The 26,338-nt window shown below is 38.4% G+C and overlaps 1 protein-coding gene across 1 annotated transcript in view; it reads right to left on the bottom strand.

Annotated features, from left to right (window-relative positions):
• The window catches only part of LOC140200485 (polypeptide N-acetylgalactosaminyltransferase 10-like), an 84,743-nt gene that overhangs the window by 6,666 nt on the left and 51,739 nt on the right, over positions 1–26,338 (bottom strand). The window contains exons 5-11 of the mRNA XM_072263880.1: positions 16,042–16,227; positions 15,239–15,422; positions 13,112–13,229; positions 8,599–8,706; positions 5,134–5,355; positions 3,771–3,887; positions 2,377–2,526 (exon numbers count right to left, since the gene is read on the bottom strand). Coding sequence (XP_072119981.1) covers positions 2,377–2,526; positions 3,771–3,887; positions 5,134–5,355; positions 8,599–8,706; positions 13,112–13,229; positions 15,239–15,422; positions 16,042–16,227 — 1,085 coding nt within the window. The remainder of the gene's footprint in view (positions 1–2,376; positions 2,527–3,770; positions 3,888–5,133; positions 5,356–8,598; positions 8,707–13,111; positions 13,230–15,238; positions 15,423–16,041; positions 16,228–26,338) is intronic.

The raw sequence follows: 26,338 nt of genomic DNA, 5'->3' as shown, positions 1-26,338 counted from the left end.
GCACGATGTTGCTAAAATTCCCTGGCATTTCAAATGGTGAAATTGTTTTTAGTTTAACAGACAAAATGCTGGAGGAACTTAGCAGGCCAGGCCGCATCTATGGAAAGGAATAAACAGTTCGATGTTTTGGACCAAGACCCTTCATCAGGACTGGAAAGAAAGGGGGAAGAAGCCAGATTGTGTTAAGATCCTGTGTAATATCGCAATTGTATGAATGGGAAGAATGACAGTGGGCAAGGGTAGCTAAATTGCTGTTTTTAAGCATTTGCATTTTAAAAATTTACAAACTTAGCAAGTGTTAAATAATAAGCAATGCTGTGGGAGTAGTTTGCTGGCTGACAAAGAATTTTACACATTAAGCAATTTGGGGGGGGGGGGTTGAGCTTGTAGCGGTTCATTCAGATCATTCTATGAAGATACTAAAAGCTATACTGTTGTTCAGGGCTTTGCTGAGTTACAAGAAACCTGGGCTAGCAAGACTGGCTTCCCAGATTCTGAAAAAAAATGCATTAGTGTAATCCTGACCACTATTTACATGGAATTGAATTTTAGAAGTATTTCTTACCAATTATTATTTTTTTTAAATCAACCACAATTATACATTTTCCTACCTAATAGATTGTTGCAAGCAAGACTGAAAAGTCATATAGATCCAATATTTCAGATTACAACAGAGGTCACTACTGACAAGGACTGTGGATGGGTAGTTTATAAGCTGGATGTTCCTTCTACTATCTGTTCAGGGTCTCTCTATATTCCTGTTACATGTCCTTGTCCTTGAGGTTCTCAGTTCCATCCTGAATGCTTCTCCGCTGTGTGCAATTATGAAGACACAACTTCCACTTCATAATATAATGCTTGAGACATAAGATATTAAGACCCATAATGATAATTCCAAACTTAGTTACTTTAATGGTACCCAAATTTAAGTTACTGGATCAGTTTGTACGCAGCTGAGAGCCAAGTACTGATCCTGGCGGCAATCTATTTATTACACCCTGTAATCCAAAGTCCTCTAAGCTTTCCTATAGTGTAACAAATTTTCAAATGTCATATCAAATAACATATACATATTCTACAGTCTTGACCAGTCTTGCCTCAAATATGTTACACATTTTCTGGAGTGAGCTGCTGTCTTTTAAAATAATTTTTGAGTTAATCAGGCACAGATCCCTTTAGTAAATTAATAAAACATTTTATTATTTCATATGTACGAAGTGACAGTGAAAAAACTTTGTACTGTATACCACCCATACAGATATTTCAATACAACTGTGCATCGAGGTAGCACAGGAAAAGTGCAGTTCAGGTAGACCAAAAGGTGCAAGGCCATAACAAGGTAATTCCAAAGTCAAGAGTCTATCTCATTGTACTAGGGTAATGTTCAATAGTCACCGTCCTGAGCCTGGTGATGTGTTTTCAAGCTTTTGTATCTGTAGGGGTAAGGGAGAAGAAAGAATATCGAGTATGGGTGGAGTCTCTGATTATGTTGCTTCCTCTACTGAGGCAGCAAGAAGTGTAGAAAGAGTCCACGGAAGGAAGGCTGATTTCCATGCTCGCTGAGCTGTGTAACAACTCTCTTCAGTTTCTTGCAGTTTTGGTCAGAGTAGCTGCCATTCTGAGCTGTGATGCATTCAGATAGGATGCTTTCTATGGTGCATCAATTTTTAAAAAATGGGGGAGGATCAAAGGAGATGTGCCAAATTTCTTATGTCTCTGAAGAAGCACTATTGTGTTTTCTTGGCTATGCTAGCTACGTGGTTGGACTACGATAGACGATTGGAAATTTTCAGCCCTTAGAACTTGAAACTTTCAACCATCTCAATCTCAGCATAAAACATGATTCCTGAAGTCGATGATTGGGTCTTTTGTTTTTTTTTTTTGCTGACATTGACAGCATGCCCCAATCCCCTCTTTCTCTTCCTTTATTCCAACTAATCTTGCTTGAGATTTGGCCACTATGGTGGTATCATCTGTAAACTTGTAAATGGAGTTACAGCTAAACCTGGCCATGCAGTCAAGAGTGTACAGGGAGTTAAGAGTAGGGAGCTGTGGACGCAACCTTATGGGGCATCAATGCTGAGGATAATCATGGCAGAGGCATTGCTGCCTCTCCCTACTGACTGTAGTCTGTTGGTGTTAAGTCCCAGATCTAAGAGTTTGGAGTTGAGTTTGCTTGGAAGAATAGTACAGTAATGAATTATAGCACTGAATTTAGGTTTGATGAATATACTATTTGCTAGAGATAACCATCTGAAATTCTTCAACTATATTTTTGATTTTCAGCTGCTTTTATTTACATTAAACTTAATTATTTTTAACATAATAGAAAAGAATTATAAACTGTAACTATTACTATTAAATTGTCTCTCTCACCTTTTTATACTTCCACAACTGGTTTCCTTTCATTCCATGACAGTCAAAGAGTGTTACTTGGCTGTTATGTGAAATTGCATCAAAACAATATTTTCTAGTGTGCAAGGTATCTCCAGGACGAATATCTTCTCGCCAACCCAATGTGAATATCTGATACAGTATTCAGAAATAGTTACAAAATTAGTTCAAGTTTTATTGACATTCAACCATACACATGTATACAGCTAAACAAAACAGCATTCCTCTGAGGCCAAGGTACAAAACACAGTACATACAGTCACAACGCAACACCATGATGGCACATAGAGTCACAAGGTAATTCTATAATATTAGCAAAAGTCCCTGAGTGGTATGGCCCGAAAAGAGATGGTGCATAGTAACTTGGACACACAAAAATGACAGATTATTTCTGATGTGAATACAAAGCTTACACTTACATTCCCTGTGAAAGTGAATGAGTAATGGGAAGGGACCACGTGAAAATGGCAGGCCACAAGTAATCGGAAGTAGAAAAGAGGCAGAGGCATATTTTCCATTAAAATGTCATTTAGTCATAGTCATACTTTATTGATCCTGGGGGAAATTGGTTTTCGTTACAGTTGCACCATAAATAATAAATAGTAATAGAACCATAAATAGTTAAATAGTAATATGTAAATTATGCCAGTAAATTGTGAAATAAGTCCAGGACCAGCCTATCGACACAGGGTGTCTGACCCTCCAAGGGAGGAGTTGTAAAGTTTGATGGCCACAGGCAGGAATGACTTCCTATGACGCTCTGTGCTGCATCTCGGTGCAATGAGTCTCTGGTTGAATGTACTCCTGTGCCCACCCAGTACATTATGTAGTGGATGGGAGACATTGACCAAGATGGCATGCAACTTAGACAACATCCTCTTTTCAGACACCACCGTGACAGAGTCCAGTTCCATCCCCACAACATCACTGGCCTTACGAATAAGTTTGTTGATTCTGTTGGTGTCTGCTACCCTCAGCCTGCTGCCCCAGCACACAACAGCAAACATGATAGCACTGGCCACCACAGACTCGTAGAACATCCTCAGCATCGTCCGGCAGATGTTGAAGGACCTCGGTCTCCTCAGGAAATAGAGACGGCTCTGACCCTTCTTGTAGACAGCTTCAGTGTCCTTTGACACAGTGTTCTTTAAAAATGCAGCCTGCAAATCTTAGTGGCTCCTATTATATTCAATGTCAACCTGCAGTTCAATCCCATCAACAGAATGACAGTGAAGCTTCAGTGGAAAGATAGATTACAAGAAACAAAAGAATAAAAGGTTTACCAGGCAGAAGCAAAGGGAAGTGGAAACTAAGAAATAGAATTATAAACAGCATTATTATTTCTACCTGGTCTTTTATGAAGTTGAAATACTCGCCTGTTCATGAGACCATGGTCCATCTTCACCATCTTTGATACATACATCTAGTTTCAGCTGTGTGCCAGATGACCCATGTTTACTATCCACACACAGTCCAGTGCCAACATTGCGAATCTGATGAAAAATGTGTCATGTAAATTACAAAATTTACCTTTGTAATGATTTCAAAACAGGATGTCATTTTCAGCAGAAATTGTGTTAAAATTGTATTTTGTATTTTTTTTCTGGCATCTGAGCTTTTCACAAGACTGGGGTTGTCATATGCTGGCATAGGTATCTGTGACTTAGTGGAACCTACGTCCTTTCAATTGTTGCTTACTACTTTTACTTTGCCTCTTTAAATTGTTGAAATTTATTTTTAACAATTTTCAATTCTTAATAGTTTTAACTCCTTCCATGCTGCCAGCTAGTTGAACCACCAGAAAAATCACCCTTGCCTAATTTTTTAAATATATCTTTATTTTTCTCACTTTAGCTCCATTCTCATCTGTTGATGAAACAATTTCATGTGACAAGTTCATGGCCTTCCCCTTTTAACTCAGCAACCTTACTTTAAGTATCCCTTACCCTAGGAAAATCAAAAAAAAATTCTCTTAACATCGATTTCTCGAACTTCCAGTAATGCCCCCATCTTCAACATTCCCCATCCCCTTTTCCCTTTCTCACCCTATCTCCTTGCCTGCCCATCGCCTCCCTCTGGTGCTCCTCCTCCCTCTTCATTCTTCCATGGCCTTCTCTTCTCTCCTATCAGACTCCCCCTTCTCCTACCCTGTATCTCTTTTACCGATCAACTTCCCAGTCACCTATCACCTTGTGCTTCTCTCTCCCCTCCCCCACCTTGTAAATCTACTCCTCATCTTTTTTTTCCTCCAGTCCTGCCGAAGGGTCGCAGACCGAAATATCGACTGTTACTTTTTTCCGTAGGCGCTGCCTGCCTGCTGAGCTCCTCCAACGTTTTGTGTGTGTTGTTTGCATTTCCAGCATCTGCAGATTTTCTCTTTGGTCTATTAACATTTGCTGCCTAATAGACTTCACTGTCTATGGCATGATGATTCAGTTTTACGGTGGCTTTCCTTGCCAAGGTTTGAATTCCCTTCAGCTGTACACGTTCAGTTCACCACAACTGCTCTTTTATCAGTATACCATACTGATGTGTTGCTGCTGACGTTATCATCTGTTCAGGTTAAAAGTTTCCACTATAGAACTGCAAGCTGAAGTCATAGTTGTCAAGTTTTCATTTACTGGAATACTAGGTACCAATGAAGTGGCAATGTGGAATTTCAAATACTTCAACTACTTGCCAACACTCTCAGGTAAATGTAGATATATCTTTTTTATATACAAATTTCAGCCAACTCACCTCACCCCATGCTCCAGCTGGAGGTTCCACGGGTGGGTAGTACATTGGCAAATCCCATGCCACTTCAGTCATGAACCACTTAAAGCTTTTGCAATTCAGGGAATTCCGCAGTTCTTTCTGCTGATTCACATCACCAGCAGCGATATGTCTGAATTCTGGTCTTCGCTGATAGAGGTGCTCAGCATATTCATCCATCCAGACTTCAGCAACCCTTTTCAAATTCTGTAATCCAAACACAGCTTCTGAAATATTGGCATGTTTAACAAAAAGTCTATTTGCAAAAAAATGTTTGTGTAGCTTCTGAAACAACATAGAGAAAGCTGGAAACATTCAGCAGATCAGGCAGCATCTGTAAAGAAAGAAACAGTTAATGTTTCATGTCTGAGGCTTTCATCAGTTTCTCTTTTCAGAGATACTGTCTGACCTGCTGGTCATTTTCTTTCTTACTTTAGGATTTCAAGCACCTTTTTCAGTTCCAGAATTTTTATTGGTTTGAATTGGCAAATGTTTGGAGTTCAAGGACTATTGTTTCTAAACATTACAGATTTATCACAAAAACCTTCAAATTTTCCTTATTTTATGGGCAGCTTAGAAAATCCAAGGAACATTTGAATCAGGAGTAGACCATTTGGCTCACGATAGTTTTAAAATTAATCAACAAATTTGGCTTTAGTACCAAATTTTTAAGTTATATCAATGCTTTCAAAATGTATCACTTCACATTTATCAAGGCAAAACATTTGTTATTCCACCAACTCAATGATGACATCCCGTACTCTAAGACTACCCTCCCCACTGGCAACAAATCCACCAATATTTATATCACCTGCAAGCTTACTGATCATGTCTTTGGACATCCACATCCAAATCATTTGTTACGAAATATTACAAACCAGCTCTAGCTCCCAGCACCAAAGTGAACAACACTAGTCACAGACATCCAATTGCCCTCTTTTTCTTACTGGGTCCATTTTACACAATTATACTGGATAACACTCGATACCGTAAATGCCTTGGAGAAAGATTTGTACGAGGTTAAATTCATTGCTTAATTCTCTCAACTACACAGCATGTACTCAATACTTCACATACCCCACATTTTCACAGGATCTATAATTCTAGTGGCATGATAAGGGAAATTGGATTTTGCAGTTCCCATCAAGAACACAACTTCATATTTAATTCATTCACATCATGTCAATATTACTGGAAAGCTCAGCAATTTCTGTCCTTTACAAACTGTTCCTTTAAAATAAATGGATTATTGGACCCTTTCAATCAGAAATCACACATGAGCCATATCAAGTAACAATGGAAAATCAGGTAACAATGGAAATCTCAGTTCTAGGATGCCTACACCACCCATTCAACCCTATTTCCACTGCACTCCATACTTATACAAGTGGACTATTCCAGTAATCCAGGGAGCGGGAAGCGCAGAATCAAATATCACTATGATGATTGTACGTTCTAGTATCAATTGTTTGGTGACAATAAAGTATAAAGTATTTATTTGTTTATTTTTTGAGATACAGTGCGGAATAGGCCCTTCAAGCTATGCTGCGCAGAAATCCCCCAATTTTATCCTAGTCTAATCATGGGACAATTTACAATGACCAATTATCCTACCAACTGGTACACCTTTGGACTGTGGAAGGAAGCCAGAGCACCTGGAAGAAACCCACACAGTTATGGAGAGAACACACAAAACCTCTTACAGGCAGCAGCAAGAATTGAACCCTGGTCACCTGAACTGTGAAGCGCTGTGCTAACCACTATGCTACCGTGAAGACTTATGTGTGACTTGCTGGGGATAAGTCAATGACTTTTCATAGCTTATTCACACCTCCTTTATGCAATGCAGTGATATACAGTGTAAGACCAAAAGATTCTGGTGCCAAGTAGGGCACTTCCTTCTGACTCAGTATGATCTTACTGAACTGGATGACAATAAGATAAACAAAAAATATTTATAGTTGCTATTTTTTTTATGTACAGGCAAAAAGTAGAAACAATCTGTTGTTAGTAGTTTGCTTTCAGGACAAATAGTAGGAGGCTGCAATTTATGCCCACCTTTTGTTCCAATAGCCAAAGAAAGTGCATTTTACTGTTTTAATAATATGTTCCAACCTGTAAATTCATTGCAAATTATAAGATAAAGTAATGAAGCTAGGCAAGGGAATGAAACCGATAGTGAAATGTGTAACATCAACAATAAATGTTTTTGATGCGAGTAAAACCAACGAGCACATCAACAGTTTTTCTTTTCTCAAATCCTATTTTCCCCACTTTCCTTCCTGGTGTGATACATTCACAGTACGGGATCATTGTGTTTCAGCACTGAAGTGGAGATGAGGTCCATTAAATTTTCCTCTCAACTTAACAAGTTGATTTCACTCTCCTATTTAAATTTCATAAACATTTTCAAAAACAGTTAAAAATTTTCAAGGTTGTATAGTCAACTCTAAGATTCAAATTTGGCTAACAGAGGAATGAGGCAGGAAATTAGATACCAGATCAGTCAAGGCAAAATAGACTCAAGGGCTGTGAATCAATTCCTGGTGTATTTCCTATGTCATAATCTCATGCAAGGACCTATGTATTATTTAACAAAAAACAGATTCTGCTATTGTTTATGGAAAAAAGTCCACATTCATACCACCTTTTGCATAACGATTTGTTATCTTAAGAGTAACACACACAAAATGCTGGAGGAACTCAGTCAATCAGGCAACATCTACGGAGAGGATTAAACAGTCCTCTGACTGAGTCCTTCAACAGAGTGAGTTCTGATGAAGGGTCTCAGCCCAAAATGTTGACGGTTTATTCCTCCCCTACCTTACCTGCTAGATTTTTCCAGATTGCTAGATTGTGTGTGTTACTCTGGATTTCCAGCAGCTGCAGAATCTCTTGTGTTTATGTTCTTTTAAGAACTTTTGCTAAGTTTTCTCTTAAACCCATGCTTTTCAAATTTTGTTAATGAAGCCACACATTTCAAATTTAAAATTCCCTTGCTAACATCACTAACTTTACCCACCTTTCATCCCATTCTGTCTACAGATATACACTCTTCCCTATGTTAGATCTAGTTACTCTTCATGCCGATATTCAACAATACTGGACTGAAAATAAAAGATAGCTTGGAAGAATTTTAGCAGGTCAGGCAGCAACTGTGGAAGGAAACACAGTAGTTGCCATTTCGGGTTGAGACACTTCAACCTGATAAAAGATACTTTAATTATTTTAATTATCTTTAATTATTTGAACCTTCTGACACCGGGAGATTACCTTTTATTTTGCACTGAATTTCTATCTTCTTCCAAAATATTAAGCAAGCTTACCAATATATTTAATCAATTGATAATTGAAATATCAATTTGGCGTTAAACCATCATATACATGGGCTTTCTTTAGGAAGGAATGTTAAAAATCAAAAATAATGTAATGTAAAGAGAAATCACTTACTCGAGGCAAGCCACCTCCACCTGGAAAGGTGTAGGGAACGTACTTTCTGTAGATGTGCCCTACTCTGGAGCAAGGAATGTCCTCCATCAGTCCACCACACATCCACACCTAAAACCCCATTCACATTAAAATGTGTAAATCAAACATTAGCCAAGATGAAACCATATGCATAATGCAGACCTTCAGCACTTCAATTATAATCTCATTGATGAATTCTACTTCAAGAATTAAAGATATTTTAATTTTTTTCCCCCATCATCCAGGACCATTTATAAAGTGGATTAGTGCAAAATATGGTCTTCAGATGATGATGTACTGAGGGTTAATGGCATTTGGACCTACAGAATTAACAAAATTCCTATAAGTTATATATTCTGACATTATTTTAGCAATTGATTATTAAAAAGATGAGTAGAGGAAGTAGAGAAGAATTCATAAAGTATGTGTGAGATGATGTAAAGCATCGGGAAAATTAGAAGGGAACACATGATTAAAATTTGAAAATGTGCATTGAATGGACTTGGCACTGCCAGGAAAAAGTCGAAAGGCAATAGGTCAGGGAACATGCTGATTGAGGAAGGGAAAAGAGTCGAAAGACCAAGGAGGATTAGTCACAATGCTACTGAAGGATGGTATTGTGGTTTAGCGTTTATGGATTGGACTACTGCATTTATAGACAGTGGACTTTTTTCAGACTTACGGTTTTTATGTTCAGTGCTTTTTTTTAAAATCGCCAGTTCCTTTTCCATTTTGTTGTGCAAGGGAGGGTGTTTGGGAATTGATGTTCTGTTAGTGTTCTGTTAGATTTTTGGAGGAAGGATTGTTTTTTTTTAAGGGGTCGATGTTCCTGTTCCATTTTGTGTGGGGGTTTGGGCATTGATGATCGGGATGTCATTCTTTTTTGTACGGGGTGGTGGGGAGGAGGTTGATGTTTTTCTCTGAATGACTTTCATGTTCTTTCTTTGTTTCATGGCTATCCGGAGAATACAAATTTCAGAGTCGTATAGGGATACATGCTTTGATAATAAATGAACCTTTGAACCTTTAACATTGGTAAATTTCTTGTTACACATAAGTCAGTAGTTTGAAAGCCTTGAAGATTACAGAAGCAGTTGTTGCATATGTTCAGAACCCAATGGAAAGACTACCATGGAGCGTATGAAATGTGATAACTGAAACTGTTGTGCCTCTAAGGTTGCCCTTGATTCACCCCAGTCAATGAGTTCCGTGCAACTGTAATAAAATGAATGACACACCTTTTGGCATATACATTATACAGCTTCATCACTTGGCTCACCTATTAACTCACAGAGAAAACATTTGTAAAAGGAACACCAGGAAATAAAAGTCAGCAGTGTAACTAACGCACTGCCATAGAGAATTTGGAAATGTTAATAATAATCCAAATGCAAGGCCAACACTTCAAATCTTGTAAATCTATTTATACCTTTTTTATAACGGTCTATTGCAATGAGTTATCACATAGTTGCATACATGTTACAGGACAAAAACAGGTCACCATCTAGTGGATCTAAATTCCATGTCTATTACAGAGGCAGAGTAACACAGTATAGAAATGGATCTTCTGCCCCACCATATCAATACTGACCAGGGTATTTACCTACACTATTCCCATTTTGCCTGCATTGAGCCTGTAGCCTAATATGCCTTTGTCTCCGGCAGCATGTTCTAGATATCAACCACTCTGTGTAAACAAAAACTTCTCCCACTGATCCCTTCTAAACCTCCTACTCTTCTTAAGCTTATATCCTCTTGTTTTGGACACACCCCACAATAGTTCTTGCAATCTATCGTATCTACATATGTCATGCCTTTTTCTAATTATTGGGAATCAGTAGCAAAAGAGCTAAACTACTGGCTTTGAATCTAGAGATGTTGAGAGTTAATTAAAAATGCAGCAAAACATTAGAGGTGAAAAAAAAAAGCAGGAAACATTAATTCACAAGTTCATGAACAGTGAGTCAGTGAGTACTGGTTCATAATAATCATAAATAAAGAAAGAGCAGAAATGGCTGGCTACCACGGAAGGACTGATGCATTTGATTGCGCAAAATATAACTGGAATATGTATACAGAGCAAATTGAGCAATATTTTTAAGCAAAAAAAAAATTGCCAATGAGAAGTGAGTGCCAACTCTGCTGAATGCATTGCATTTAAAGGCACACAGTTTGTTTAGAGGTTTGGCTGTGCCAACCAAACTAGCCAAAACGAGTTCTGCTGATATTGTGAAAGCAATGCAGGAACATTTAGAACTGTTGATTGCACTTCTATGATTCTGTATTGCTGATTGCAGAATGCTTTAGGTTTCATAAGCAGAATCAAAAGGAAGGGGAGTCCTTAACTGTGCTGCAAGGCTGCCGAGGCATGCAGTGTTACCTGGATATCATTGTTACCGGTAAGGATAACAAGGAACATCCCCAAAATCTCAAAACAGTGTTAAAAAGATTCGAATATTAGGAGCTCAGAGCACAACGCAACAAATGTGAACTCTTTGAACCAAGCACCACTTACTGTGGTCACACATTGACAAACAAAGATTACACAAGTGTGCTGAGAAAATTCAAGCAGTGGTGGATGCCCCAAGGCCAAAGGACATGTCATAGTTGTGGAGCTTTGAGGATTTGTCAATTACTCTAACAGGTTCCTGCTGAACCTGGCTACGGTGCTCGTCCTCTTGAACTCATTTCTTCAGATTGGGTAGAAATGGCAATGGACAAAGCAATGTGAGGTGGCTCTCCAAAAGATAAAGGAAATGGTGACGTCAAACACTCTATTCCACATCGTCCAGCGAAGCTTGTCTTGCAATGTTTGGGATGCCAACACATCCAGAAGATTAACTCCAGAACTGTCAGAATCACTTCTCGCAGTTCCAGAGACATTTCCTGCAAACTCCACAGAGGAGGCCTCAGAACCTGAGATTATTTCACAGCCACAAGTCTCACCTGCCGAGCAGAGTGAACCTCCTTGTCAGGAAAGGTAGCTAAGCAGCAAGGAGTGTTGTGTATTTAGTATTTCAGTAATATTGTAAATATGTTGTTGATTAATCATTCTTTGTTTGTTTAAATAATTCATTACAGGTTATATGTAAAAGTACTTAAGTGGCATACGTCATAATGACACCATGTTATACGTGTGCAGCTTGTTTAAAGTTAAAACTAAGAACACACATGAGTTATTCCTGGCTCTTTTCCTTTCAATTAGTTTTAATGTTTTGGAGTTATAAAACACTACAGATAGCATGGTACCAAGTTGACTGAGCAACAAACTGCAAACTGAATAGTTGTTTCTCTGGAATGAGCAAAGATGTATGGTGATGTTCCCATGAGACTAATGTTAGGGACATTGTTTTCTCTTCATCTTTATTAATGATCTAGATTTGGGGGTGCGAGCCACAGTTGCTGAATTTGCAGATGATATAGAACGTGGCAGTACTGAGAACTGCAAAGAGAATGGCAAAAATTGCAGCAAGATATAGAATAATTTGATACAGTGGGCTGGCATGCGTCAGATTACATTTAAAGTGGATAGTGAAGTACAAGAGCAGAGGGATCTGAACTCAATTTGGCACTCAAGTTATTCTAAGTGCCAATGCAGATTGATTAAGAAAAAAGTACACACAATTATGGGGTTTACCAATAGAAGCAACGAATAGGTCACTCTGAACCATTATAAAAAAAACTAAGCTGGACACAGCTAGATTATTGTGCTTAATTCTCATCACCTCATCATTGGAAGGATACTGAGGCAGCAGACAAGAGATGTACAAGATCAGCTCCTTGGTTGAGAGACAATTGTTACAAAGTAGATTGGAGAGACTGGGCCTGTCTTCTTTGTAGAATAGAACGCCAAGGAGAAATCTGATAGAATGTAAAAGATAAGGGGTCTTTACAAGTAGATAATGGGAGGCTGTTCTCATTGGTGGAGGGGTCAAAGACTAGGTGTCAGTGGTATAAACATAAAAGAGATAGGAATTAACCGAGCTGTGATAAAGTGTTTTTTTAGTTACATGTTTGGAAATTGCAAACACAATTGAGGCAGGTTCCACTCTGGTCTTCAGGAAATCAGATAAATTTGTCCTTCTCCAAGGCTATAAACAACGAACCAGGTTTCTCTGGAAGAGTCACAACTTGGAAGCAATGGTCTGAATGGTTTCTTCCTATGTTGTAAACATTCAGTGATTTTATTTGTTGTTCATGATAATTCACAATGTCCAGTTGTTGTATATTTCAATTATACAAATTCCATTTGAGTGCTGTGTAATTTAAATGAAAATAAACAGATGATTTCAGGGATAAAGCTAACATTGTAACTCAATGCACAAATATCAATATTTGGGGGAAAATTATGTAATTTTTGAATACAAGTTCTAAACCTTTTTGGATTAAAGATTGAAATTTAGCCATGCTGAAAAAAGACCTTTTGTTGAATGGAACTGCATCATAATCAATTAATCATTACAAATACATTCATAAATCATGGTATACAGCTTACCTTGAATGATATTTCATACTGTTCTCCGCCCCAAATATCCAAACCTGTGTCATATCCACCCAATTCCCAGAACCATTTTCTGTCAACAGCAAACAAACCACCAGCCATAACAGGTGATCTGGAAAGATTAAAAATAGATTTAATGCATTTAATTTAGATCATTTCTATAGAAATATGTAAATAGACATAATACAATTTCAGACAAGAATGCAAATCATGAAGGGGAAAGAAGTGAAACAGAAAAAGAGGAATAGGCCACTTATTTTTTCTGTCTGCCATTCAATAAGGTCATGGCCGACCTTTTACCTCAGTGTCTGTTTTCCACATTAACTCAATATCCTCTCTTTGCTTAATACCTGCAAGTCTAATCTACATCTGTGTTAAATGTATTTAGTAACTAAGCCACAATAGCCCTCTTGGGTAATTCACTTCTGTCTGGGAGAGAAGGATTTAGAAACTAAAAAACCAAACAAGGGTTTGAAAACATGAGATGGACAGGGACAGAAATTGCAAAGGAGATTCAAAATAAAACGGATTGCTGTTGAACAGACATATACAATACTTGAAAAGGAGAAAGAAAGCAGTATTCATGTCAACAGGATAAGGTGGATGTGCAGTAAGCTCATTTGGGCAAGCACTAAGAGGAGAATCGGCTCATATCCTCTGCTCCAAAAGTAATATCCACAACAATGAAAGATCTATCTTGAATATAATGAGTTCTACTGTACTTACTATTAAGTACTAGTCATTTATACTGCTGCTGAATCGCACTCACTCTCACTAAAGCACACACACCCATTGCCTAAATGACACTGCAATGCTGTTACAGAGTGCACAATAAGCACAGAAAGATCACCAGGCTGGAAGAGATCCCTTTCATAACAAGTTGGAGGAGAGGGACCACTGAGGTACCAAGAAATCTGCTTGCTTTGCAATTTTGAAATGTATCTACCTCATAAATCCAGGCCCTTTCCATGGATCAGAATCAGGTTTAAAATCACGGCACTTACCATGAAATTTGTTAACTCTGAGGCAGCAGTACAATGTAATACATGATAATAGATGATTTAAAAAATGAAATACAGTAAAAAATAATATAGTTCAATGAAATTTACAGGAAGATGTTATTTCCTGCATGGCGTTGCAGCCTGCCACACCTCCAACAATGCCCCTGGGTCATCAGCCGCAGACCACCCCTCATGATGTTTTGCTCCCTTAGCCCTGGTACATCTCTTTCCCTGCCACCCCCTGCAGCTTTAAATAAGTAGTGCAAAAAAATGGAAATAAAAGAAGTACAGTAGTGAGTAAATTCACGGGTTCAATATCCATTCAGAAATCAGATGGCAGAGGGGAAGAAGCTGTCCCTGAATCATTGAGTGTGTGACTTCAGAATTCTGTACCTCCTTCCTGATTGCAGCAATAAGAGGGCATGTCCTATCCTCAAACCCAAATCCCTTCAAACATAATCAAACATAAACCCCTTGATCAGCAAGAATACTATTCTATTCCTGAAAATGTGGCTTGTTGACAGCTTATGTTTGTACCTGTTGTGGTGAGGAGGCTCCCATTCCTGGTTTTTCCCTCTCCCATTACTCCCCTGCAACCAATGTCACGGGAGCTAGTGAAGCAGGAGTAGGAAGCCATGAATGGATAAAGCGGACGAAGGTGAAAATGAGCACAATGCATCATTGTGCTTGATTCGGCGTTACAGCATCTTAGAATCTTAATCTACAAAGAATACACAATGTTAGGATGGAGGGCTGTGTTGCAGAGTGAAAGAAACCTGCCACCAGTGGGTTGCAGTCAGGCGGGAGGCAAAGGCAACCTGGTGTGGCATTGCATAGGAGTGTTAAAGACAGAGGAAACATCCATGCTCTCCCAAAGAACTCCGATTGGGTCGCATATGGAAGGCAGAATTAATAAAATAAGAACAATAGTTACTTGAATTTGCAATTACTGTTTTAAAATAATGTTTTAGCACAGTCTACATAATAAAGAAAGGTGCAGGAAGGAAAAAAAGCACTAGATTTTGATTAAAAGTAAAATAAGTTAAAAGGATCTCAAAGATTATTCATTTAACTACCACAATTTCCCTATCCTTGTGGATGATCAACATCTCAAACTTACTCAAAGGGGTCACTTGGATCAGGTTTACGTAATTCTGGTGGAATGGGAATACGTTTATAATACATTTCCCAGTCAAATGCTCCTCGCATAGCATCACCAGCCTGAGTACTATATCCAAAATGGTCATGGTGAATAACGTCAATCATGGGACACACAATTGTTTTGCGGTTCTGAGCAATTCTATCTGAAAAATTGAAGAGAATAATATTTCAAATTAAAACTTATTTTTCAAAGAAAATAACTGAATAAACACGTGTATTCAATGAAAAAAAAAAGTTTATTCTAAGTATAATTGAAGGAAATCGATGAAGTGAAAACCGGTAACGTTCCACCAGCATTTTGTGTGTGTTACCAGTAACCTACTATTCTCTTTAAGTATGAACAGTGTTGATCGGCCATGTAATAAATAAAGCCATCATACTTTTCAAACATGATTCTCACATAACGAAGATCAACAATTGTGATATGATTTCAACAGTTAACTTTTCTGTTCTCCAGCAGAACTTCAAGGAGAAGGAAGGCATACATCAAACTAAAGTTGCTAGCAATTTGAATCAACACTTTAGAACTTTTCTTCTAATCCATTCTCCATGATTATTGACTTTCCTTTTTTTAAAATAGTGATATTATTTTAATGTACTGATCCTATTTTAACAAAAGCAGCAACACACATGCTATACAAAAGCTTTTTATTCAAAAGTGCACAAACTAGACTCTATTTAGAGCTACAACTAGTGAATATGAGATCGCAATCAAATACCAATCTTCATTTATTACCTGCTCAGAATGTACAAATTTCTTACCAAGCAACGGGGGCAGCCAATTAACATTGGCTTCACAGTGAGAATCCAAGAAAGTTAATACGTCTGAAGTTGCTGCTGAGGCCCCCAGCAGTCGTGTGCGAATTAAACCCTCTCGCTTTTTAGTTCGCATAATTCTGACTTTCGGAAACTGTGCCAGATATTCCTCCAGCCGCTTTTTCAAATGTTCTGTTTGAAAAATAAAATGCAAATAAGTGCAGAGGAAATTGTATGCATTCTTTCAAAATAACTGGAGGATACTGATGCAAAGTCAAACTGGGCAGATTCAGTGGTAATGCATTTCCATTTTTTATATATATACTATTCAATAGCAAAATCCAGAATGTACCCAAATTCTGAATTCACCTCCAATCTCCAATAACTGTTTACTCTCCACCCTACAAGAGCACTCAATCACTATTAGAATCATTCTGTTGACAAAAAGCACTGCTGATATCCACTGTGACACAGAATTTTAATGGGAATTCAATGCTGCCACAACGTTCCCCGTTTGAATGCTGAGAAGGTGAATGGAAAACAAGCAGGTAACCTCACCCATTTACCCATCTACTCATAAGGCAGGCCCATAAGTGCTGGTAGTTACCATTGTAAATGCTAGTGGCCTTTAGTAGATCTGGCCTTTCAAACTTCAAATCATTGTCCAAGCACCAGTGAATCACACTATGGATGATGTAAACTGTTCCACTTTCTTGACATAAATTAAAGATTGCAAAGCATTTTGAACTGAAAATGTAGTTAATTTTTCAATGGTCATGTCAAAATTAATTAAATTTCCACAAAGAATAGAATGATTCCATTAATTTTTTTAAATCATCGCAATCGCTACAATTTACAATACAAGCTTAAATGTCAAATTAATTATTCTCGAAGACAAGTGTTTGATTTAGAATCAACCAAATGTATCCACAATGACTATCAGTTATCCAGTTTCAATCACATTTTATCACTCATCCCAGCCCCAATTTTCTTACCACCCACCAATACTAGTTACAATTTAGAATGGCCATTTCATCTGCTACCCAGCAAGTCTTTGGCATGTGGAAGGAAACAGGGAAACAATCACAAGGGAACAAGCAAACTCCACAAGCTAACCAGGCTCCCAAGATCAGGCTTGAACCTGGTGTCAGAATCTGCAATTTGAGAGTACCAGGGGAAGATTTTGGAAGTTCATTATTAAGGATGAGATTTCAGGGTGCTTGGAGGCACATGATAAAAATAGCCAAAGTCAGCATGGTTTCCTTAAGGGAAAATCTTGCTTGACAAATCTGCTGGAAATCTTTGAGGAAATAACAGACAAGATAGACAAAAGAGATACAGTGGATGTTGTTTACTTGGATTTTGACAAACTGCCACACGTGAGGCTGCTTAACATAAATAAGAGCCCATGAAATTCCAGGAAAGATACTAGCATGGATGGAAAATTGGCTGACTGGCAGGAGGCAAAGAGTGGGAATGGGGGGGGTCGCTTTTCTGGTTAGCTTTTGGTGACTAGTTGTGTTCTGCAGGGTTGGTGTTGGGACCGTTTCTTCTCACATTATAGGTCAATGATTTGGATGACAGGATTGACAGCTTTGTGGCCAAATTTGTGGACGATACGAAGATAGGTGGAGTTGCAGGTAGTGTTGAAGAAGCAGGGAAGGAATTGGTCAGATTAGGAGAGTAGGAAAAGAAGTGGCAACTGGAATATCATGTAGGGAAGTGTATGGTCATACACTTTGGTAGAACAAATAAGGGGATAGACTATTTTCTAAATGGAGAGAAAATTTTTTAAATGAAGTGCAAAGAAACTTGTGAGTTCTTGTGCAGGATTCCCCTAAGGTTAACTTGCAGGTTGAGTCGATGGTAGGTAGGCAAATGCAATGCAATGTGATGCAATGCATTCAGTTTGAGAAGACTAGAATATAAGAGCAAGGATGTATTTCTGAGGCTTTATAAGGCATTGGCCAGACCATACTTGGAATATTGAGAGCTGTTTTGGGCCCCTTATCTAAGAAAAGCAATTCCAGAGGAGGTTCACGAGAATGATTCCAGAAAAGAAAGGGTTAACATATAAGTAGCTTTTGATAGCTTTGTGCTTGTACTCACTGGAGTTTAGAAGAATGGGGGGGGAGGGGAATCTCACTGAAACACTTTGAATATTGAAAAGCCTAGATAGAGTGGACGTTTCCTATAACAGGTGAGTCGAGCACAGTCTCTGAATAGTGGAACATCCATTTAGAACAGAGATGGGGGGGAATTTCTTTAGCCGGAAGGTGGTGAATCTTTGGAATTCATTGCCATGGACAGCTGTGAAGGCCGAGTTCATTGAGTATATTCAAAGCAAAGATTGATAGGTTCTTGTTCAGTCAGGACAAAGGTTACAGGGAGAAGGCAAGAGAATGGGGTTGAGAGAGATAATAAATCAGCCATGATAGAATGGTAGAAATGGGTCAAATGGCTCAATTCTGCCCCTACATCTTATGGTCTAACACAGCAACGTGAATCTCTGTACCACTGTACTGCACAACAAAACTGGAATTTATGGGTGCAAGGAGTCTATATGGAAGACCAGCGTTATCAAATTGTCTCTGAAGTTCCATCACCTCACTTTATAGTATGAACCTCAAACTTATATTGACAGATATTAAATCCAATATTAATGCCAAAATACTGTTGTCAAAATTGTCAGTATAAAAATGATTTTCAAAGCACATTTTACAATTGATTTTCCTCAGCATGTATTACAGAATAACAAAATTAATGCTCATATCTTCTTTCCTTGGTTTCAGTTAACTGCTGACATCAAGTGGTGTAATTAAAACTTTGGAAAGCATATCAGTTATTAAAAAGGGTTATGCAACCTATTGAGTTTTAGTTGTCTTGCAATTACTTTGTCGGTGCCTCAGCCTTGATGTTGGGTCACAGATATACCACCTGGGAATCTAGACCACTGATCCAGAGATACATCTTCAATTCCTGCCAACGACTGAATATCATTGCAAGTTTTGAAAAAGTGGATTTTTTTAAAGTCCAAACTAAATAATGATAATCATAAAACCCTGAGCTATCATTAAAAATCCATCAGTTTTAGTGAAAGAAATCTGTCATCTTTATTTGTCTGCCCTTCCTGGTATTCCAGTCCCCACTATCACTGATTCTTAATTGCTTCCTCAGTTCATGAGAAGTCGGAGATGAACAGTACAGCACTGCCAATGACAACTACTTCCCAACAAAGCATTAAAAGATGTCTCTTTGATCTCATTTACTGAAACTTTCTACATTGAATTTGCAAATTATAGCATATGTTTAGTTATTCACAGATCATTGGCCAATTGGATACATCTTAATTTATTCCAATGTGGCTCAAGTTTTGCACTATGAGCTCCCAGCATTTAGCTTGGACCACCACAAGTGCTGCCTCATAACAGACAGTAAGCTGGATTCAAAGAACCACACAAACAACTGGACAAGACTCATTCCTTCACTCAAAAGTGTCCGGGGTGATCAGGCTTATTAACTGTTCATGATGTTCACATTCAGAATCAGTTTTATTATCACTTTATATTAAATACCGCAAAAGAGGAATAATAAGGCAGTGTTCATGGACCATTCAGAAATCTGATGGCAGATGGGAAGACGGCTCCAGTACCTCCTCCCCAATGGTAGTAACGAGAAGAGAGCATGTCCCTGATGTTGAGGATCCTTCATGATGAATGCCACTACCTTGAGGCACATCTCTTGAAGATTACTGCAATGATGGGGAAGGTTGAGCCTGTGATAGAAATGGCAGAATCTACAAGCCTTTACAACCACCTTGTCGTCCTGTGCATTGGAGGCTCCGTATCAGCCTGTGCCGTGAACAGAATGCTCTCACCCACACATCTGTAGAAATTTGCAATAGCCTTTGATAATATGCAAAATCCCAAACTCTTGAAGTAAAGTCACTACTGTGACTTCTTCATGAATGCATCTGTGGGCTGGGCCCAAGATTCATCCTCCGAGATGTTGAAACCAGGAACTTGAAGTTGCTTACCCTTCCTTCCACTGCCCCTTTAATGATGTGATCTCCCAAAATCTATACAGTACACCTATTTTCTTTATTTTTCAAAATGTCTAATGGCTCATCAATTCAGCCAAGTAAACAAAAAGTAGTCTAGCTGATGACCTATTTCAGCCAAAATGTTAGAGGTGGGATGTCATGTTACAATTGTACAAAAAGTTGGCTAGATTGCACTTGAAAATTTTGGGTGCAATTCACGTTAGAGGAAGGATGCAATTAAACTAGAGAGGGTCCGGGAAAGATGAACAAGAATGTTTCCTGGATTGCAGGGCTAAAGTGTCCAGGATAGATTGGATAGGCTAATACTGTTTTCTTTGGAGTGATGAAGACAAAGGGAATGACATAATCAGAATCAGGTTTATTATCACCAGCATGTGACGTGCAGTTTGTTAACTTAGCAGCAGCAGTTCAATGCAATATGTAATCTAGCAGAGAGAGAGAGAAAAAATAATAATAAAGAAACATGATTATGTATATTGAATAGATTTTTAAAAAACATGCAAAAACAGAAATATTGTCTATTAAAGAAAAGTGAGGTAGTGTCCAAAGATTCAATGTTCATTTAGGAATCGGGTGGTGGAGGGGAAGAAGCTGTTCCTGAATCACTGAGTGTGTACCTCCTTCCTGATGGTAACAGTGAGAAAAGGGCGTGGCCTGGGTGCTGGGAGTCCTAAATAATGGACACAGGTTCTTTAATGCATTCTTTGTCCTTCACTAGGGGTAAATCATTTAATTAAATAAAACATAAGACCATAAGACAAAGGAGCAGAAGTAGGCCATTCAGCCCATCGAGTCTGCTCCGCCATTTTATCATGAGCTGATCCATTTTCTCCTATTTAGTCCCACTCCCCTGCCTTCTCACCATAACCTTTGATGCCCTGGCTACTCAGATACCTATCAATCTCTGCCTTAAATGCACCCAATGACTTGGCCTCCACTGCTGCCCGTGGCAACAAATTCCATAGATTCACCACCCTCTGACTAAAAAAATTTCTTCGCATTTCTGTTCTGAAAGGGTGCCCTTCAATCCTTAAGTCATGCCCTCTCATACTAGACTCCCCCATCATGGGAAACATGTTGCTTCTTAGACACAGTTAAATAGCAACATAACCTTTCAAAAAAAGATCAACAGAATCTGTCATTCTTTGTGGAAATTTCTTTGTAAGATGACACTTAAATCTAACGGACGATTGTCTCAAAATATTTGTCTAGTATTTACTTTTTACCCCAAGAGATGCAGAAAGATATTAAAGCCATGGTTTGTATTTTAATGTATGGTACAAAGTTTGTGCAAGCTAAGCACAGATTTTTAAAGTAAAATGTATCATCTAAAAGTGATTGCGTGCCTATTGTAAATTACATCTAAGTCCTCATGCATAAGAAGCTGGACAAATGCAGTGATTATACAGTGTACAACACATTTTTAGACACAGCTTCCACAAAATTCAGTTTTGTTGGCATGATGTGACTACAATGAACAGGAGGCCTGCTCCAATGAAATTTGGAGGATCTGGCTCTCATATCAAGAGGGCATGAAATCTAACACTTGGACAGATCTATATGAATGATCATTTTAGATTCTATATATATAGTCCTTGATGAGCTTTGCTATTTGAAGCCCACAAATGTTCCCTAGCCCATGGGTACATTCACCTCGCAAATGCATACACCACGAACACTGTTCATTGGCCTGACCACAACTACCGATCAGAAGTCAATCAGGATCCTACCCTCTCCCTACAGTGTTCCACCCCCACCAATTAGTTTCCAGTTCTTTTCCCACCACACTTAAACCTGACAGACTAAAGTACCAAATCCTCCAAGCTCAAGAAATCCACCTTCTTTCTCAGTTGCTCTTGACTCGAACTCCTCTACTCACTGAACGCATCAGCAAAATGATACTTACACTCACGATGTATTATTTTAGCTGATGGCACTGCTTACCAGTTGATATAGGATCCAGAGCATTGTGTATTTTATATTACAGTAATATTTGAGTAATATTGTAAATATATTGTTTGATTTCGCATTATTGTTCATTGAAATAACTCATTATGGGGTATATGGAAAAATATGTGAACTGCATACGTCATGACTCCACCACATGATGCGCACGTGCCTTGCTTCAAGTTTAAAAAAAGTTAAGACTCTCATTCCTGGCACTCGTGTTTTCCTGTTCTGGAGTTGCAAAACCTAACACAGAGCATGGAGTCACAGGAGACTGCAGCTGCTGAAATCTGGAGCAACATACAAAGTACGGGTAAAAATCCAGCAGGGCAGGCAGCATCAATGGAAGGAAATAGTACATGTTTCTAGATCCTTCAACTAGACTCAAATGCTGCCTGGCCTGCTGAGTTCCTCCAGCACTTTGTGTGTTGCTCCAGGATTCAGAACATGGTTGGTTCAGTTTATCTGAAATGTAAGCAAAATACAGACATAAACAGGCTGTAATTTCTTATAGCCATGCTTAAGGACAGTCTACAGAGTATTAAGTGAACATTTTTTAAATTTATCTATTAAGATCAGAAATCGGTTGCATAGCTCCTTGAGCCTGCTTTGCCATTCAATCAGGTCATGGTTCGAGTGATTGTAACCTCAACACATTGTTGCCTACCTATGTAACTTTTTACTCCTTGTCTATCAAGTCAGCCTCTCTCTTCCTTTCCTTTCAAATACTTTACCACTAGTTCCAAAGATTCAAGATCCTCAGAGAGTGTCTCATTTCTGCATAAAATGAGTAATGCAATTTTTTAAAACAGTGACGCTGGTTCATCCAACAGTTGAAACATCCAGTCCATTAATATCTCCAGAGATCTATAGATATCTCAATCAGTCATGGATAGTAAATAATAATGAAATTGGCCTGAAATATTCAGCAGGACAGACAATAAAAGGGGAAATGAAAGTAATATTTCAGGTCCAACTAGAAATATGAAAATACATATTAATTTAAAATTGAAAAGGGGTCAACAGGAATGTCTCTGCTAGGGTGTGGACAGTGTTGCCATGGTGATACACTACATGAAGTAATCTCGTTGGCAGAACACGAGGAAAATTAGAGAAGGAAAAATCAAAGGGGCATATAATAGCTACTAAATGCAAGTCAGAGTCATTGTAAAGAACAGGAACTAAAAGGAAAATGCTAGAAATTCCTAACAGATCAAGAAGTGTCCTCACAGAGAAAAAAAGCTGAGTTAATATCACACATGGATAACCAACTGGTCAGATTTGATACAAACAGAGAGCAGGAATAAACAGACCTGTTTTGCAGTCGTTTTCTCTCTAACAGCTCTTATTAAACTACAACCAGAAGGCTTCATAAATAGCATATCATACAACAAACCTGACCTCATCCTCTCAGAGATATTCCCACTGTCTAATCATCACTCCTCCACTTTCTCACAAATTAAAACTAACTTGCCTAGCCTGCTGAGTAGTCCCAGCAATTTCTACTTCCATTTCAGAATTCCAGCTTCAAAAATCTTCTGACTCTCATTCAGGCAAAAAGTAAATTCTGATGACAGCATAACATGAGAAATTTTAGATCTTAAAATACATACAATGTATTATAAAATGGTTTTGCATTTTTTGACGTTCATTCTATATCTATCCTGCATCATAGCTGTAAATATTTTTGCAAATTCCATCATTTTTACATTTGATCTTTGTAGTTTAGAGCATTACGACCTAAAATTAAATGTTAACATGGAACTAAAAGTTAATGAACAGTACTGTGTAAAAGTCTTAGGCACATAGGGTTTTTCAGGGTGGAGCAGAGAGTGAGTTTGTAAAGTTGGCAAGTGCAAAGGATGGTGGAATGCAGGAGGGATGTGGGACAGGTGGTAGAGAAGGAATGCCAGGAGTGGAGGGTGTGGTGGTTGGCGCAGGTGCAGACACTGCCTGCCCTGGGACACCAGGCAAGGTCACAATTCCAGGCAATTGGTTTATTGATCATTACAGAATACCCCTCTGGTGCTTCCTGCTCCCTCCCCTCTCCCTTCCTCTTTTCCCAACCACAATTCCCCTCTCCATGCCCCCTTCCCACACTCAATGCACAATAGAGACCCTATCAGAATCAGGTTTATCATAACTCACATATGTCATGACATTTGTTTTTTTTGCAGTAGTACAGTGCAATACATGAAATTGCTACAGTACTGTGCAGAGGTCTTAGGCACCCTAGCTCTCTATATATATACACGCCCAAGACCTTTGCACAGTACTGTACATATAAAAATAAAATAATTTGGAAAGACTGAAACAGTCAGACAGATTTTCCAAGTTAAAAAGACGTTTAATATAATACTTAGCAGATCAGGAAGCCTCTGCTAAGACAAAAGCAGAAATGACCCTTCGAAGTACATCAAGTGTTTTTCTGTTTTTATTTCAGATTTTCAGCATCTTAAACAAAAAAAATTGTAATAGAAAATAATGAAAAACTGCAGAACCATTTCAGACATATCCAAACATCACAATTTTCTCTGAATAGGCCATTAAATTGTAGATTTCATGGATGACTACCTATTTACTGATTGTCTGCTTGAAAGATAAAGCAACAAGAGAATTGATCATAATATGGCTGGCACAAATAGTCTTCAGAAATGCAATGTATAATGACTAGAGTTAAAATCAAAGGGCATTTAAAAGTACATGAACACCATAAAAGCTTTGAAAAGAAAATTGTTAAAACAGCAAACTACAAAATCATTATTCCAGGATAAATACATACTAATAAAAATATCCCAAGGATCATACAGCATGAAGTTTATTCAGCCCATTATGGCTGCATTGCCTGCTTTCAAAGAGCTATCCCACTTAGATTTGTTTCCCTAATGTCTTGCATATGTTCAAGTGTTATTCCACAATGCTTTGAATGTTATTATTGAACAATCTTCCACCACCATTTTAGCCAGTATATCCTAAATTACATCAACTTTCTGATTGAGAAGTCTTCCTCATCGTCTTTACTTCTTTTGCCAATCACGTTAACTCTACTGACTACCAATTTTTTCTTTCAGAAACTACTGACCCCCCCAAATTTATTTTATGAAAATGCTTCTTGATTTTCAACACACCCATTATCTCTCCCCCAGTACTACCCATTTCAAAAACATCTTATTGCTCCAAGTAACTGGAGACTCCATTTTGTCAGTAATTTTCCTCTGCCCTCCCCACAAGACCCAATGTCATTGCTGAAGGGTAGTTCTCTGATTTGGATCCAATAATCCAGCTCAGTCCTATACTGAGATTTGTAAATGGTCAACATCGCTTTTCTGCGTTTGCATGTAATGTATTTTTTCCCCATATTTTGTCTATCAAAAAGCACAACCTTCTTCTTTTGTGTCAAGTTTTCTTTGCCATTCATCTACCCTTTCCTCAGTCTCCACTTAGCCCTCTGAGATCGGTCTCCATTCTCCACATTGCTTAAATCTTCATACTTGCAGTGATGGCCTATATGGTCATGCGCAGATCATTGCAATATACCAAAAGGAAACTCAGTACCAATTCTCAAGCAACACTATTCTTATTCATTTTAGAGATGTTGGATTCACAGGCTGAGCTGGCATTTGATTACCCATTCCTAATTCCCCTTAAGAAGGCTATGATTCCTTCCTAAACCACTGCAGTTCTGGAGGTGTGGGGTAAAATACACGTTGCTAGGGAGGGAAGTCTAGGACTTCAGGCCACAAGACACAGGAGCAGAATTGGGCCATTCAGCCCATCAGGTCTGCTCTACAATTCAATCATGGCTGATTTATTGTTCCCTCTCAACCACATTCTCCTAACTTCCTTCCATAGACTTTGACACCCAGCTGTTCACTGCTGTTCTTTGTTGTGAGATCCTTGCTCAGTTCCTTGTCCCTTTCAACACCGTCCCTTTAATTTGGGTTCAGATTTAAAAATTAAACCTGATCAATTATGCCATACTAGTTGAACAGCTTTTGGATGTGCTTATATAGGTCATCACCTAAATAACCATTGGCTATCCTTTGTTCCTTCATCACACGAATTTAAACAGAGAGACGATGAAACCGTTTTTGGAACTGGGACACAGCATCAGCAATTCTCTACTTCCAAGAAGACACTGAAAAGTTATAGGCTGAGCCTTTGCTTTCCCCCATCCTTACTTCCTTCAACTGCAAATTATTTAGACTACTGTTAATGTTAGGGTTAGGGCATGTCGTGTTGGCATCAAACATGTGGTGACATTTGCAGGCAGTCCCCAGCACAATCCTCAGA

Source organism: Mobula birostris, chromosome 7 (genome assembly GCF_030028105.1).
Source record: "Mobula birostris isolate sMobBir1 chromosome 7, sMobBir1.hap1, whole genome shotgun sequence".
NCBI lineage: Eukaryota > Metazoa > Chordata > Chondrichthyes > Myliobatiformes > Myliobatidae > Mobula > Mobula birostris.
This window is presented reverse-complemented; position numbering and strand designations above follow the sequence as displayed.